At 43.7% G+C, this 13,589-nt stretch overlaps 1 protein-coding gene across 1 annotated transcript; it reads left to right on the top strand.

The window, feature by feature from the left end:
- Window positions 1-115: 115 nt before the first annotated feature.
- Window positions 116-10,961, top strand: LOC115347440 (ovocalyxin-32-like). Its single transcript, XM_030028855.2, has 6 exons — window positions 116-540; window positions 7,357-7,419; window positions 8,344-8,518; window positions 9,219-9,355; window positions 10,213-10,275; window positions 10,366-10,961. The coding sequence occupies exons 1-6, from the start codon at window positions 301-303 to the stop codon at window positions 10,522-10,524; spliced, it is 837 nt and encodes a 278-aa protein (XP_029884715.1). The 5' UTR covers window positions 116-300; the 3' UTR covers window positions 10,525-10,961.
- The last annotated feature ends 2,628 nt before the right edge of the window (window positions 10,962-13,589 follow it).

Raw genomic sequence — 13,589 nt, 5'->3', positions numbered from 1 at the left:
CTGGGGGTCGTCTGAGGGGAGCCGGGGGGGCCTGGCCAGGCCCCCCGGCTCCCCTCAGACGACCCCCAGCCCCCCCCCGAAGACCCCGGCCGGGCTGAAGCGAGGTGGGGAAGGACAAGGGGAAGGGGAGTAGCCGAAGAGACAGGAGTTTCCCCCAGCGCTTTCCCGGCACTGACAGCGGGCGGTGGGAGGGCGGGAGGGAGCGGGCCGGGCCCCCCCCCCCCCCGCTATTAGTACCGGCCCTCAGAGGAGCCCGCCTCAGTGCGGAGCCGTGCCGGTCACTCACCGTCTCTCAGCACCATGCAGGGTCTCAGCTCCGCGCCACCCGCCGCCTTCCTCCTCGTCCTCGTCCTCCTCCTCCGCCTCAGCTCGCTGCTGCTGCTGCCGGTGGCCGCGGTACCGGTCGCCGAGCGGGAGCTGAATCCCAGCAGTCGCCTGGCCGCCGGGGCGGCGCGGGTGGCATTGCATTACCTCAACTTCCAGACGGCGTCCCCCGGAGCGCTGCAGGCGCTGGGGCAGGTCCGCAAAGCCACGGTGAAGGTACGGGGAAGCCGGCGGGGAGGGCTCCGAGGGGGGGGGGGAGCGCGGGGAGCTCCCCAGGCGGGCAGGCGCGGGTTTTAAAGCGACGCTGGGGAGAGTGCAATTAATAATAATTATTGTAACGAAAGAGCGGGGCAGCGGCGCGGAGCTGAGGCGCCCTGAGGGTGGCGCGGCCCCGCGCCGGGCGCCTTCCCACCTCCCGCGGCGGGGGCTGCTGTCCCGCGCCGCCCCTTCCCTCAGGGGGCTCGGGGTCTCCTCAGCGGGGATCCACCTCGGGAGGTCGTTAGTTGATTGATGATTTAAATATCCCCCCCCCCCAAATCCAAGCCCAGCCAGTTGGTTGAGGTTGTCTCGGAGTGCCCTGTCCTGGGATCAAAAGCAGGGTAGCGCAGATGAGGGGAGCAGAGGAAACCGAGGCAGGCGGCGGGCACTTACTGGAAAGAAAACAGTTTGATGAGGAAACATTTGCAGCGGAATTGCTCCTGGAGCGACCATCTACTTTGTGTGAGTAGGGACGGAAAGGACTTTGCTTTCTAGCCCTGGAGACCGAGAGCTTCGACTAAAGGCGATGCAGCTCCCGTCGGAAAAGATGCCTTTATCTTCCAAAAACCATGTCAAACCGAGGTGACAGAAAGGGGTGGGAGTCCTAGATAGGAGCGGCTACAGGGGCAGAGCTTTCACATCACCCAGAGCTTGTCAGGGATGCTTGAGGCGGTGCCCAGGGCATGCCCGGTGTACCCGTGCCCCGCACACTGAAATGCAGGGCCGCTGCCTGCAAGCACTGTGCCACGCAGCCTTTCTCTTCCTCCGGCCACCGGTCTGGGTTTTTTTTTACAGCTTACTCAGTTTCTGAAAGTTAGAGAACAGGCAAAAACTGTTGGGGAACATTTGTCCAAGGCTGTAGGTCCTGGAAGGAAAGCACTACCTTCCTGGAGAGCTGAGGAGGGTCTAAGCTATCGCAGTGGATGGGATTTAAAACCAGCCCTCTCATCTAGCCTTCCTCTCCAGGCTACGGCTGGGCAGTTCCCTAAAGCAAGGGCCGGTCGTTTTGGATTCCCAGTCTGAGGTGCCAAATGCAGCACTGGATTCCACTGGATCCTTTTCATGGCTCTGGCATCTGAAAAGGAGATCTTACGATATTTGTCCTTCAGCATCTGCACGGCTTGTTCAATTCAGGCCCTCGCTCTGAAAATTGAGAATAAAATGGTGTAGTGTAAAATCTTCCCTTTCAAGAAAGAAGTTCCAAGCCAGCCCAAAACATTTGGGATGTACTATTGCAGTCCTTACAACATTGAACGTGAGCCTCAATCTTTCACATATATCCCAGTTGGCTCTGGTTCCAAAACAATTTGAAGCTGGTTTGAGTTGCACACAATATTTAACAGACCAGGATAATTTCCAATTAAATTTCACAAAACACAAACTACTGCATAACGACTCAGAATTTGTGTATTACTTTGTGTAACGCAAGGCTGAAAGGTAGCATTGGTCATGCAGCCTGTGTGGGAAGGCAAACATGATGTCCTCCTATAGATTTATCTGAGACCATGCCCTTTAGGTAACACTGGTCTCATCATCATTCCCAAACACATCAGTAAACATACAGTTTAATAGGTGCTGAGGATGGATGTGCTAACGTGACATTTGATTCTTCCTATGAAATTGCTGCAGACACCTATGACAGAAATTTACTATGATATTTGATACTTTTCTCGAAACATACAAGTGCTCCTTCTATATCTACTGAGCACTTTACTGGGTAGTGTGCATATGTATATATTTACATATACAAATGCTTGTGCCTCTTTTAAGAGCAACAATGTGGCCTCTGGCAGCAGGGTGTGCTGCTGGAAGCAATGCACTTGTCTAGTAAAGAGTCATGTCGGAAGGGGTTGGTGCAGATCCTCTTTCCAACCCCAGTGTAAGTGAATATTTGCAAGGTAGTTTTGGTTGTGGGGAGGGAAAGGGATCTTGTCTACCCACTATCAGCCACCTGCCTTTTCATATAGGAAAGAAAAAATTGGTTCATTATAGAGAAGTGAAATGCCTCATTATTTCCTCACAGTACTCAATGCTGTAGGAGCTCGCTGTAACCACTTTCTGCAGTTTATTTCCCCTTTTTCTTTGCACACTCTGTGAAAACAAGAGGAGAAATGTACTAGACATGGTCACTTCCTTCTTTCCTGTCCTCCACTGTAAAAAAATGAAAAGAATTTCCTGGAAGGAGTGTGCTATATTATGTGAATGCAAGAGACAGAAATGTTGGGGTTTGGGGGGGGGGGGTGTGTTTCTTTGGTTGGCTTTTGTTCTTTTAGGTTTTTTAAAGAAGGCTTGTTTCCTATTGGTTAGTATATTACTGGATCTATTAAAAATAGGATAATTTTATAATGGAATTTAATCATGAGCACTGTATTTTAAGACTAACATTATTAGCCCACTAGCCAGTGAAACTGTGGTAATCAGAAACAGGGCTGGAGACAGTCACCAGTACAGTAACTCCATTAGCTGTGAAGGATTTTTCAAGTTCAGGTAAAATAAGACTTCAGTGCTTTTCTCTCCTAGCAACGAAGAGTAGAGATATGCCAAACATATAATAATTCCTACCTTGCCATTGGCTGCAGTTTTCTTTTTGTTGTCCCTTCTCATTGATGCAGGTTTTTTCTTAAGTGAGTATCTTCTAGGAAACAGCAGCGTGCATCTCATGGAATTGTTGACAGCTTGCACTTTAAAATACATTTTTGAGAAGAGAAGCATTAGTGTGTGCCAGCTGAAGATCCTAGAATTCAAGAGAGAAACTTTCAAAACACTGACGTAGCAGTCTCCCATACCAAACTGTCCTGGAAGTCATAACTGAGCAGTAGGTAGGTGAACCAGGAAGTGAGGTATAAAGGTAAAGCTAGATAATCTCTTAGCTAAACTGCAACATTTGCTTAAATTGGACTACAAAATACAATTTTACAGATGGGTATTTCTCTTCACAAGCTCACCTTGACACAAAACAGTGTAATACCAGAACCATGGTCCTAATATTAGGAGTCAATTAAAAGATTTCTACTTATTTCCGACAGTCAGGACCCCATGTTAGGGTGGGAAAGGTAGAATCAGTGACAGGGTAGGTAAATTGTCTAGGGAAAGACAGATAGAGAGGTCGAGAAGATAACCATCTCTGCTGGCTTTTCCCTCCTGCCTGGGGCAGCCCAGGAGCTCACCCGGCTACTTGTGGATCGGACATCTCCAGCACCTCCAGAAGCCACAGGCTACCTGAGCTGGCTTGCAGGGACAGTGGCAGGGCTGCGAGGTGGAAATCCCCCTGGGCAAGCCCCCGAAGGACACCTCTCGCTCTGCTCTCAGCAGTGGCAGCTTCTCCATGTTAGTGATCAGGTCCGCCCTCTAATCCAGCGACAAAAAACTGGTCCTGGGGAAGAATTACTGGTGGGGAAATACACAGGAGAAGAGATGGAAACCTGCAGCAAGGGGTGAGAGAGGGATCACCCCTTTCTGTGCCAGTGGGGAGCTGGAGCAGCGTAAACCAATTGTAAAACCACCTCCTTTGAGACCTGGAATGAAACTGGTCTTAAAACTGCTATTCTGGCCTTCACAGTACTAAAAATCTGCCATGAAAGTTGCATTAATTTTGAGCCCGGAAATAAAACAATCTCGTGACCCAGATATTCAGTGGAAAAATGAATTACTCACTTGTTTTCTTCTCCTCTGGACACTTTTATCTTTGGCTGCTTTCAGCCAGCCATCATTGTGTGATGTCAAATATTCCTCAGCTCTGATTTAACTCACACTACATGATGGTTTACAGTGACACATTTTGGGCTGATAGTGGAAAATAATAGTGGAAATAACAGTGATGTTTTTCTTCAAAACTAGAAATACTTTTATAAAAGTTAAAATTATTTCATGCCAGATGTACCTTCTCCCTCTCCCTGGTAAGATCAAAGAAGCCCTCTGGCATGCATACCCAGATTGACTACGTATTTTAGCTGTGTAGCGCCATTTGAAAGCTTTTCCAGGCGAGTAGTACTGCTGTGGTGGAGTTGTTGCAAATGAAGAGAGAATACCTACTTCAAAAACTGCATAAGCGCAGAATTATGTGTTCTTTTTAAAGAGAGTATTTACTCAGTCATTAGTCATGCAGCTTTTCTATAGCCTTCTACTGAGAAGAATCAGAGGCTGAATAATGAAAATAACAAAGTCCCAATTGATTTTGTTTTCTTCATTAGTGCTCGTTATCAAGCAAATGCAATGAAACTGCTCAGATATTTTGTCAGAATCTGATTACTATTCTCAAAGTTATCACAGCTGTAAAAATGATTTTTTTCTTTAGCAGAGAGAACAGGTGACACCTATGCAAGAACAAATAACATTGGAAGAACAGTCAAACATACTTTAAGGGACTGAATATGCTGGACAGAAAAGATCCAGCCTAACTATAAAATAGCTTCCATTGCAGACTTTAAGACCCTGATGTTGCAACTGGGAGCGTGCAGTCAGGCTGCTGTACTGTGCCCCTTGAGGAAAAGGTTCAGCAGGAAACCCTCTCCACTATCATCAGTTAAATCAGAGCTAAGTTTCTGCTGCTTCAGAAGTGTTGTAGTCCAACTCACTCTATTTCAGGTTCTCTCATCTGCGCTACTGATGACAAGAAAAGGAATAAGCCTAGCTCACTGTGCTTAAAAAATACCCACACTTGGATCAAATGAAGAACGTTAGAAGCAATAGCAGTAACAGCTCTTGGGTAGCTTTACAATAACTAGAAACTTAGACTTAGCTGCAGTGATTATCATGAGAGATTAGACCCTTCTTTCAGCACCACAAATTACTGATTCTTTTGTAAACCTGCATTTCAGAAAGCTAGTTTTTACAATTTTGCTATGCTAAGAGTGTCTCGGCATGTCACATTCTCTGTCATTTTGAGGACAACGTTTTAGCCAATACACAAAACGGGGGCAGGAGAAGGGGAGAACGAGGATATAAAAGTCTGAACTCATCCTCTCTCCGTTTCCTCCATTCCCTTCACGGTGTGACCTGGTCCAGCTCCACATTTGCCTCATCGTAAAGCTTCAAGAGGGGATTTTATAACAGCAGAGCAAGTGACTAAACCAATCTGTCCTCTTATCTGCAGTGTATAGCTGGCCTGATGGCCTTGCCCTGGGAATGAAACTTTGCTAACATTATGTTATTAGTGGCTTCCTGGAAGAAAGTATGATGGTAACACAAAGGCCCAAGTTTAGATAAAATACACACGTTTGCTTTGAGTTCCAATCTTCAAAATGATGCAAACAGCCAGAATTCCCCTCCTGTTTTATCTGAAGAGTACTGTATTTAAAAAACTTAACAAATCAGTGCTGTTGCTGGAATACAGTAATTTGACATAAATGTACACTTTAGAAGGCAGCTCGCATTCTCCAGTAAAATGTGTTTTCTGCGTACTACCTCACACATGCTGCACAAAGGAAAGCCTGTGTAACAATATATCCTACACCAGTAGCAAACAGAAGCAAGAATAAACCAGGTAATATATGCAAAAGGAATAAACTTTCAGACACAGAAGTGACCTGGCTTGTATATCAAAAAGCTTGTCTAATAAATCACAGTATAGCATCCAAAAAGACTTATTTTCTTTCATTTATTTCTGGCTGATTTAATCTAAAGAAAGGCTTTGAAATGTACCAAACAGTTAAATGACAGATAATGTCATTTTACAAGGAATTAGTTGAATAAATATAAAGTTTTCCATACTGTTTGTGGAACTCCCCATTCAAAAATAAATATAGAAATTTCAAAAGTGAATATACAAGTCGGTAGGAAAATTAGAGACTGACTAATTAAGTAAAGAGCAGATAATGCAAATACTTTTAATGAGGCTCTGCTCTGACACTACTGAATGAGGCATTGATCCCATTTCAGGGTAATTAATATTTTTTATTGCCAACATTAAAAGCTAGTTTCTGTTTCAGCATGCTTGGGGCCAGGACGGTCTGTGATATCCCACACCAAAAATACAATTTGTTAACTGAACCATTTCTGTCAGCAACAGGGAAAAAAAAACCCAAAACAAACAAAAAACAAATCCAAGAAAATTACATATTTCAAAGGTGTACATTTCTAAGGCTTTTCTGATGCTTTGTGCTACAAAAGGTGCTACTGGCTGCTTCCCATCAGCGAGGAGTAGTCTTTTATTTTTCCTTAATAAGTGGAATCTCGGATAGTTGATTGGGCAACTTAATGACTGGTACTTTCAGGGCAAAACAGAGCAGACAGATCAGAATCCTGCTCTGACGTGCTGTGTAGCGAAATTAGTCTCTTTCCAGTCACAGCAGAAAAAAGTAGAAAGGTTAGCATCCCTGAGATTAAATTAGCCTTTGTCATTGCTGTTCAGCTGTGAATCAGTCCACAAGATTTGATTCATTTATATATTCAAGGGCACTCTGATAGCCTGTGCAAAAAATTACCTCCTCAGAAGCTAAAAATTCGTAATTTTATTATTTTTAAAGTTACTCAGTATCAATCTGTCCTGTGAAGGACTTTGAGCTGCATTTTTCTTCTTGCATATTTCTGTGAGGGAAAGGCTTTAAAACATCCCTTAATATAAGGGTTATTTATTGTTGTTGTTGTTAAGACCCTTCGTGTTTGCTGCTAGGATCATCTCAGCGCATCTCATCTGACCAACTCCCTGATGCTACAAGGCTGTGAGGCACCCACGGCACCCTCGTTTTCCCTCCTCAGCGCTCACGCCAGCACCTCAGCAAGTTGCAGTATGTAAGGCTATAGTTACACTGACACCTGAATCCTTCTCTCTTCCAGAGCATCCCAGACTCTGGTCACAAGTATTACCTGCAGTTCACTACCGAAGACTACAGGAGCGGGGTGAGTTTATGGTCCTCCGCGTTTCTTCTGACACTGCGTTAAATGAACTTCAACATCTCCAAAACAGGGTACATTTAAGTGCTGTCGTAAATGGATCTTTCACAATGGAAAGACTTACCTTTATGCTTCTACCTGCCTGTCCAGCATGGGGCACGGTTTGCTCTTGGGATCACCCCAGCATCAAATCCAATCAGTCCTCTGCCTCTGCCGGGGTCCAAGTGGTCAGAGCACTGTAGCTACCTGCTCCGCTCAGTGCCTGAAGCAATTGTCTTGTTTCGAGTCACATCAGGCAACCCAGCGCCCGAGTGAAGCTTTGCAATGGTCCAAACTCAGTGTCGCAGTATGGTCCTCATTATCCAGTTGTAGCTCCTGCTGTGTCCACACACCAAAACGAGAATAAAGAGTTGACAGTTGTGTGTTCTTTTTAATTATAGCCCCCCCCCCATTCATTCTGTCAGACAGTTGTCATCAGCAATTTTACTGTAAGCATCTGCTTTTCCATTACACACACATTTTATGAAATTCGAATTATTTTCAGAATTTAATATGAAGCCTTAGATTATTTTTGTTTCAAGGCTGAAGTATCATACAATGAAAGTCCCTGTTAGCAATTAAAGTTATTTCTTGAGAACTCAAACATATTTCCAAGATGACTGAGTGCATTTCTGCTACACTTTAATTAAAAACTTCTGTTAAATCACTTTAGCCTTGTGGTTTTAACCTATTTACTTTTTTGGAAAAAAAATTACATTCTTCTAAAGACTTTCCTGACCCCTGTACAGCTTCATACAAAGCGTCTCACAAAGACATACATGTACTCCATACGTATACCTCACTTGTTAATACCAAGAGCTTTTTAAATAGTGTGTTGCTGGTAAATAAGGTCTTGATTAAGGATAACAGTTTTAAATTCTACCTTTACAGGAAAATGCTGGGAGCTGCCTTGCTACAGTGCTGTATCGGAAGACAAAGTCTCCGCCTGTTGTCAATATCAAGTGCATGCCTACCAAAGACGAGAAGCAAATCCAAGAAGAGGACAACAGACTTTACCAAAAAATTAGGCACCAAACCAAACCAATAATTGGAAACAATATTCCAGGTATATTCCTCTAAATAATCAACTGTATTTAATTTTATCTTAAAGAGCCTGGGCACTTGTAAGAACACACACAAACGCACACGCATTTTAAAAAGGAGACACATATATTTACAGTAACACCCTAAAACCATAGAGCTAACCATCAACAATTCCACCTTGCCAGCAAGTCTTGGGGAGGAAAAAAAACCTCCTGTGTTTCGCAACAATGGTAGTCAGCACAACATTGCGAAGGTGTTTTGGATTTAAAAGCAAGCTTACGCAATTTTATATTCAAGTAAATGCAAACTGTCCTCAAGTAATAACAACTGCCTTAACCCACACACCTTCCCCGGCTGCGGGTGGAAATTCACAAGGGATGACTAACAGAATTTTTCCATCCTGCAAGCAGAGCACCCCGGTCCCTCTTTTCCTCCCGGCTAGGTAAGGGCCTCCGTTATCGTGGATATTGGGTTTCTCACCTCCAGAGGGGGGACCCTGTGAATAGCATCTCTTGGCAATTTCAGTTCTGTCATGCTTTCATACTTTTACTATGACTGCAGGTTCGCTTCCTCCTCCTCCCTGTTCAAGATTGTAACACATTGGAGGGAAGAGTGGCTTCCCAGGAATAGCGCTACGTCAGACAAAAGTGCTCTGTGGTTTATCATTTTGCTGCTGAACAGCCAGAATTAATCATTTTTATATTGCTCTTTCTCCCTTGCAGACAGCTATGGCAATATTGAACCTGCCCTGGAGCCGGTGTGGGCTTTGGCTGTTGCTGGCAGCAGTTACATCATGTGGGAAAAGTCAACAGAGAACTTGGGTTACTTCATGGCACAAGTCAAGTCTGTGAAGCAGTGGGTAAGCGAAGTGGAAATGACACATCTGTGCTACAGAAGCTTACAGAGCCTACCAAGCAGCAGAGAATAAAATGGCCATCAACAGCTCACACTCTCTGTGATGGGCACGATTCTCCCAAAATCCCAGGGGCTTCTACCATACAAGTATCTCCACCTCTGCACAAGTATTTTGTCCAGGCTTTGGTGGAAAAATTCTACTCATTTGGACAAAATTTGATTTTCCTTCTTTGCATGAGTGGATCTGTTGGCTTCTGCAGGTTTAATGAGGAGATTTGAACATAGGGTCCTGCAGTTCATCAGCCCCACACTAAGTCGCTCCTCATACTCTTTCCCCTCCTAGCCAAGCTCAAAGGTAGCGCCAGTCTAGTACCTGGCATACGTTCTCCGGGGAACATATCTTACACCTGTAGCGTATCGGAGTTCCCAGAGCTTTGTCTCCCTCAGTCATCGGTGATCGATAGACAGTGTTCGGGTTTTACTCCCTAGTTATTTAGAATGAGATTTCTCTGAAGGAGAGATTAATAGTCAGCTAAGATTCTCAAATTTATTTGAGGGTTAATCTCAATTAATTAGCATCTGAGTCAGCCTAGTTTCATGTCAGAGAGCAGTCAGACTGCAAAGCCATGCTGCAGTTAGTGCCTTCAAAGCTTTTACGCAGGAAGCGCTCCCAATTCCCTGTCTCTCCACACACAAAACCTGTCTCACTCCAGCCAATGACCACAGCCATCGCGAGCCCTATTCATCTTGCTCCCTAAGCAAGCTAAAAGCAGTCAAGTCAATCAGAGTAGACTCTAAACTTCAGCAATGTAACTTGTGTTCTTGATCTTTTTTTTTTTTTTCTCTTTGATACATGCCCAGATAAGGAAAGATGATTTTATTGAATTTGACTACACTGTTCTACTCCATGAAATGCCAACACAGGTAAGAAAGCCTATGTGTAGAACGCCTCCTTTCAACAGAGGAACAGTATAAAGATCATAAAAGATGTGTATTTTAAAATCTGTTCTCCAGGAAATTATTTCGTGTCACATGCGCCTCACTTGGCTTCCTGGTCACCCTCTGAAAGTGAAATACTTCTGTGCTTCAGAGAATCAGGGGCTCGAAGATGGATCTGGAATGGAATCTGGATCAGCTGCTGGGATTTTACATGAAAGGGGAGCAAATTTTTAAGAGATTGTCAGTTTTATGTATATGTGTTAAATGAGAAAATCCTTGTGTTAATAGACCTGGAGTTGTGATAATTTTTCTATACCAGTCGCACAACAGTGAATTTGAATGCTTTCACTAGTCTGTTTTATTCCAAAATTAACTCCTGTAATTTCTTAAACTGCGAGACTCATGTTCTAGAGTTCTACCTAAAAACTTTGCTACTATATTATATATACACAAACATACACAAGTTGATTTTATGTCACTAACTTACTGTTACTTAGAGTAACATAGTTTGTAAACAAAGTTAATATATTTGGATAAAAATCTTGAGAAAAGTATTAATCTGTCACTAAGAAATATTTGTCTACTCTTTTTTTTTTTTTCATTTTTTGGGTTAGATATGTGCTGATTTGTAACTTGCATCTCCAATAAAACAAATACCATTACGCAGGGTCGAGGTTGGGTTTTCTTTCATGATGCTGCTGTTTGACGCCAACTTTCCATCTTCTCCCGGTGTCTGGCCGTTAAAAGGATGTGGATGAGCGTAGGCAGCGGAACGTCTCCCTGCAAGGCCCTACAGAAGCCGGTGACCAGCACCTGCGTGGCCTAGTCCCGCTGATGCACTGCTGTTCCCTGCAGCGTGAGCTGACATAAAAAGAAAGTTTCTTATATTTGTGAAGGCAACTCAGAAAATACTGATAGAAGGAAAAGATGGTTTGTTGTCTCCCCACATCTGTCAACAGTCCAGAACACTGCACAGCAGCGTTTCTCAGGTGGAAACTGAGGACATTTTTCTTTGTCTATTTGCAGTTCTTGCTATTACTTTGAACGAAAACAGAACTGCAAAGACAGGAGGGCTCTGAACAGATGAGTTTCCCCCTTTGGGTTTGTTTGCTGGGGGAACAGCCCGCTGCTAGAATACCCCGTCAAACAGCTCTTACATTGATGACTGCCATGTCACGTCCCCATCCTAAATACAACCAAGCCCTATCGCAAGAACACATTCCTGTCCTTTCACACCAAATTCTCCATTTGGGTTTACAGCAGACCCGCTGTCCTGCCTTTGTTTGCTGAGATTGTGCCAAACCGTCTCGAGTTCGCCGGTTTTTAACCCAATTAGCAAGATTTCTGCCAGGTTAAATTAACTCCGTATCAGTAAGTACACCTGCTTTAGGAAAACAGGCGATGGTCTCTGCCTTCTGGGATGGTTATGTTCTTTATAACTCATGGTATATTGTGCTATCATTGATCTGTAATTGATAACGATGATTAAGGTTTTTAACATGAAAGCTTTAACTGGGGGGTATTTAGGCTGGGTGATCTGTTAACCCCCCAAATTCAGGCATTTTACACAAATGTATTAGAGTCTGATATACTTTTACTGACTGAAGCTTTTAGTATCAGCACATAACAGGCATTACAATAAATTCAGGGAAGCAGCATTTCACATACTCTTGGTTTTCTTTTGTGCTGGTAAAACATTTCCCATCATCAAAACCATGAAATCAGAGCTTGTAATGGCAACATTTCTTAAAGAAGTCAGTGATGAAAATATGTTTTAGAATTAAAACAAGAAAGTAGTATGGATTTTGCACTTTGGGGCTCTACTTTAGCAATGCTCCTAACCACGGGTTTAGTCTCCTTACCTTGTTTTTACCACTGCTCTCCAGACCTGGAACAGAGGACCAGGCACTTCCAACTTGCCAGATGGGTGTAACTTGAATACTAATCAGCAACACAAACTTAATGTCAGTTAAGAAACCGCACAGTAACTTCTGGACAAGTAGCAAACCTGTTGGAATTCGAAAGCAAAATTTCCACCAGCTTCTTTAGGGCCAAGATTTCAGTCAGTGGATCAGAACCTAAAATCATACAGTTTTTACTCAAGCAAAAATCTTGGTTACATCAATGTAAACATTATCTGAGTTGAGGCTAGTGATGGGTTCACAGTGAATTCTTCATGCTAAAAAAACCCACGCAGAGCCCATCTGTAAGAGGCATAGACAAGAGAAGAGGAATAGCTCTCTTCCACCTTTGCTGCTAGGAAGAGTTCAACTACATCAGATATACTACGAGTGCTATGTAAATTTGATTAAAGAAAAAAAAAAACATCACGCACAAAGAAACAAAATCCAGGGTGCCCCAAAATTAGGCTCTTGCTAGTGCTTCTGTCCTTCTTCCACTGCCCCCCACTACCCATTAGCCTTCCCCCTACCTGCAGATTTTCCCCCTCGCGTGGAAGTTCAGCCGTCCTGGAGCTGCGCCTCAGCCGCCCCTACGCTGTGCTACCCGAGGGCGCGCTCCATTTGTGGAGAACCAGCACACATCTGGCAGAATCTGTTAGCCAGGAATTCACATCATGACTGGCCTCTACTAAGCATAATATAAAAGCCAAAAATATAAATAAAATAATAACCACCCCATTTCTTTCTTGCATTCATACTGTTTTTATAAGACATCTTTGAATCTTGGTGAATGTGCTGTATTTGCTTAAGAAAATCTCCAAGCGTCAGAGAACCTGCAGGGCTTTTCTTGAAACGAGTTCCAGCTGAGTATTTTCACAAAAACAAAGCTGCAAATGTAACAGAATCAAGAAGGATTTGGCCCAAAGCAACGCCATACTCGCACACAACATCATGCCTGTGTTCAGTTAGCATTTACATGCTCCTGACACTGTACTTTTTTCAAGATTAACATTAATAATTTTCACTGTCTTTCTGTGAAGGCTGAGGAAAAGCAGCCCGGACATTACAGTTCTGTCTGCGTCTGGTAGACATCAACCACAATCCTGTGCCAGGAATGTAGCTGGTTTTGAACTGGAACTGCATTCTCTGTTTACTGGAAGTCTGCAAAAATGCTGTTAAGCTGAGTAGTTCAGGAAGAGAGAGCACACAAAGAAAATTCAGCGTGGATCTTCTGGTAGTAATTAAAAACAAACAAACAAACAAACAAAAAAAGATTATAATATCTTCTCTTTCTCACCTAACACCAACACCCTTGTTTGATCTCTCTTCTATGAGCGAGCAAGCTCTATTCAACCGATTCTCAAGCCAAGCATCATCAGCAACATGCTCTCTCGATTG

The sequence above is a fragment of the Aquila chrysaetos genome, chromosome 10, assembly GCF_900496995.4.
Source record: "Aquila chrysaetos chrysaetos chromosome 10, bAquChr1.4, whole genome shotgun sequence".
Taxonomy (NCBI): Eukaryota; Metazoa; Chordata; class Aves; order Accipitriformes; family Accipitridae; genus Aquila; species Aquila chrysaetos.
This window is presented reverse-complemented; position numbering and strand designations above follow the sequence as displayed.

Bases quoted from the DNA above. Each gene is read 5' to 3' on its own strand.
- LOC115347440 (XM_030028855.2), top strand. From the start codon at position 301: ATGCAGGGTCTCAGCTCCGCGCCACCCGCCGCCTTCCTCCTCGTCCTC. The intron at 541-7,356 runs GTACGGGGAAGC...TCTCTCTTCCAG, and splicing joins TCCGCAAAGCCACGGTGAAG to AGCATCCCAGACTCTGGTCA. The intron at 7,420-8,343 runs GTGAGTTTATGG...CTACCTTTACAG, and splicing joins CCGAAGACTACAGGAGCGGG to GAAAATGCTGGGAGCTGCCT.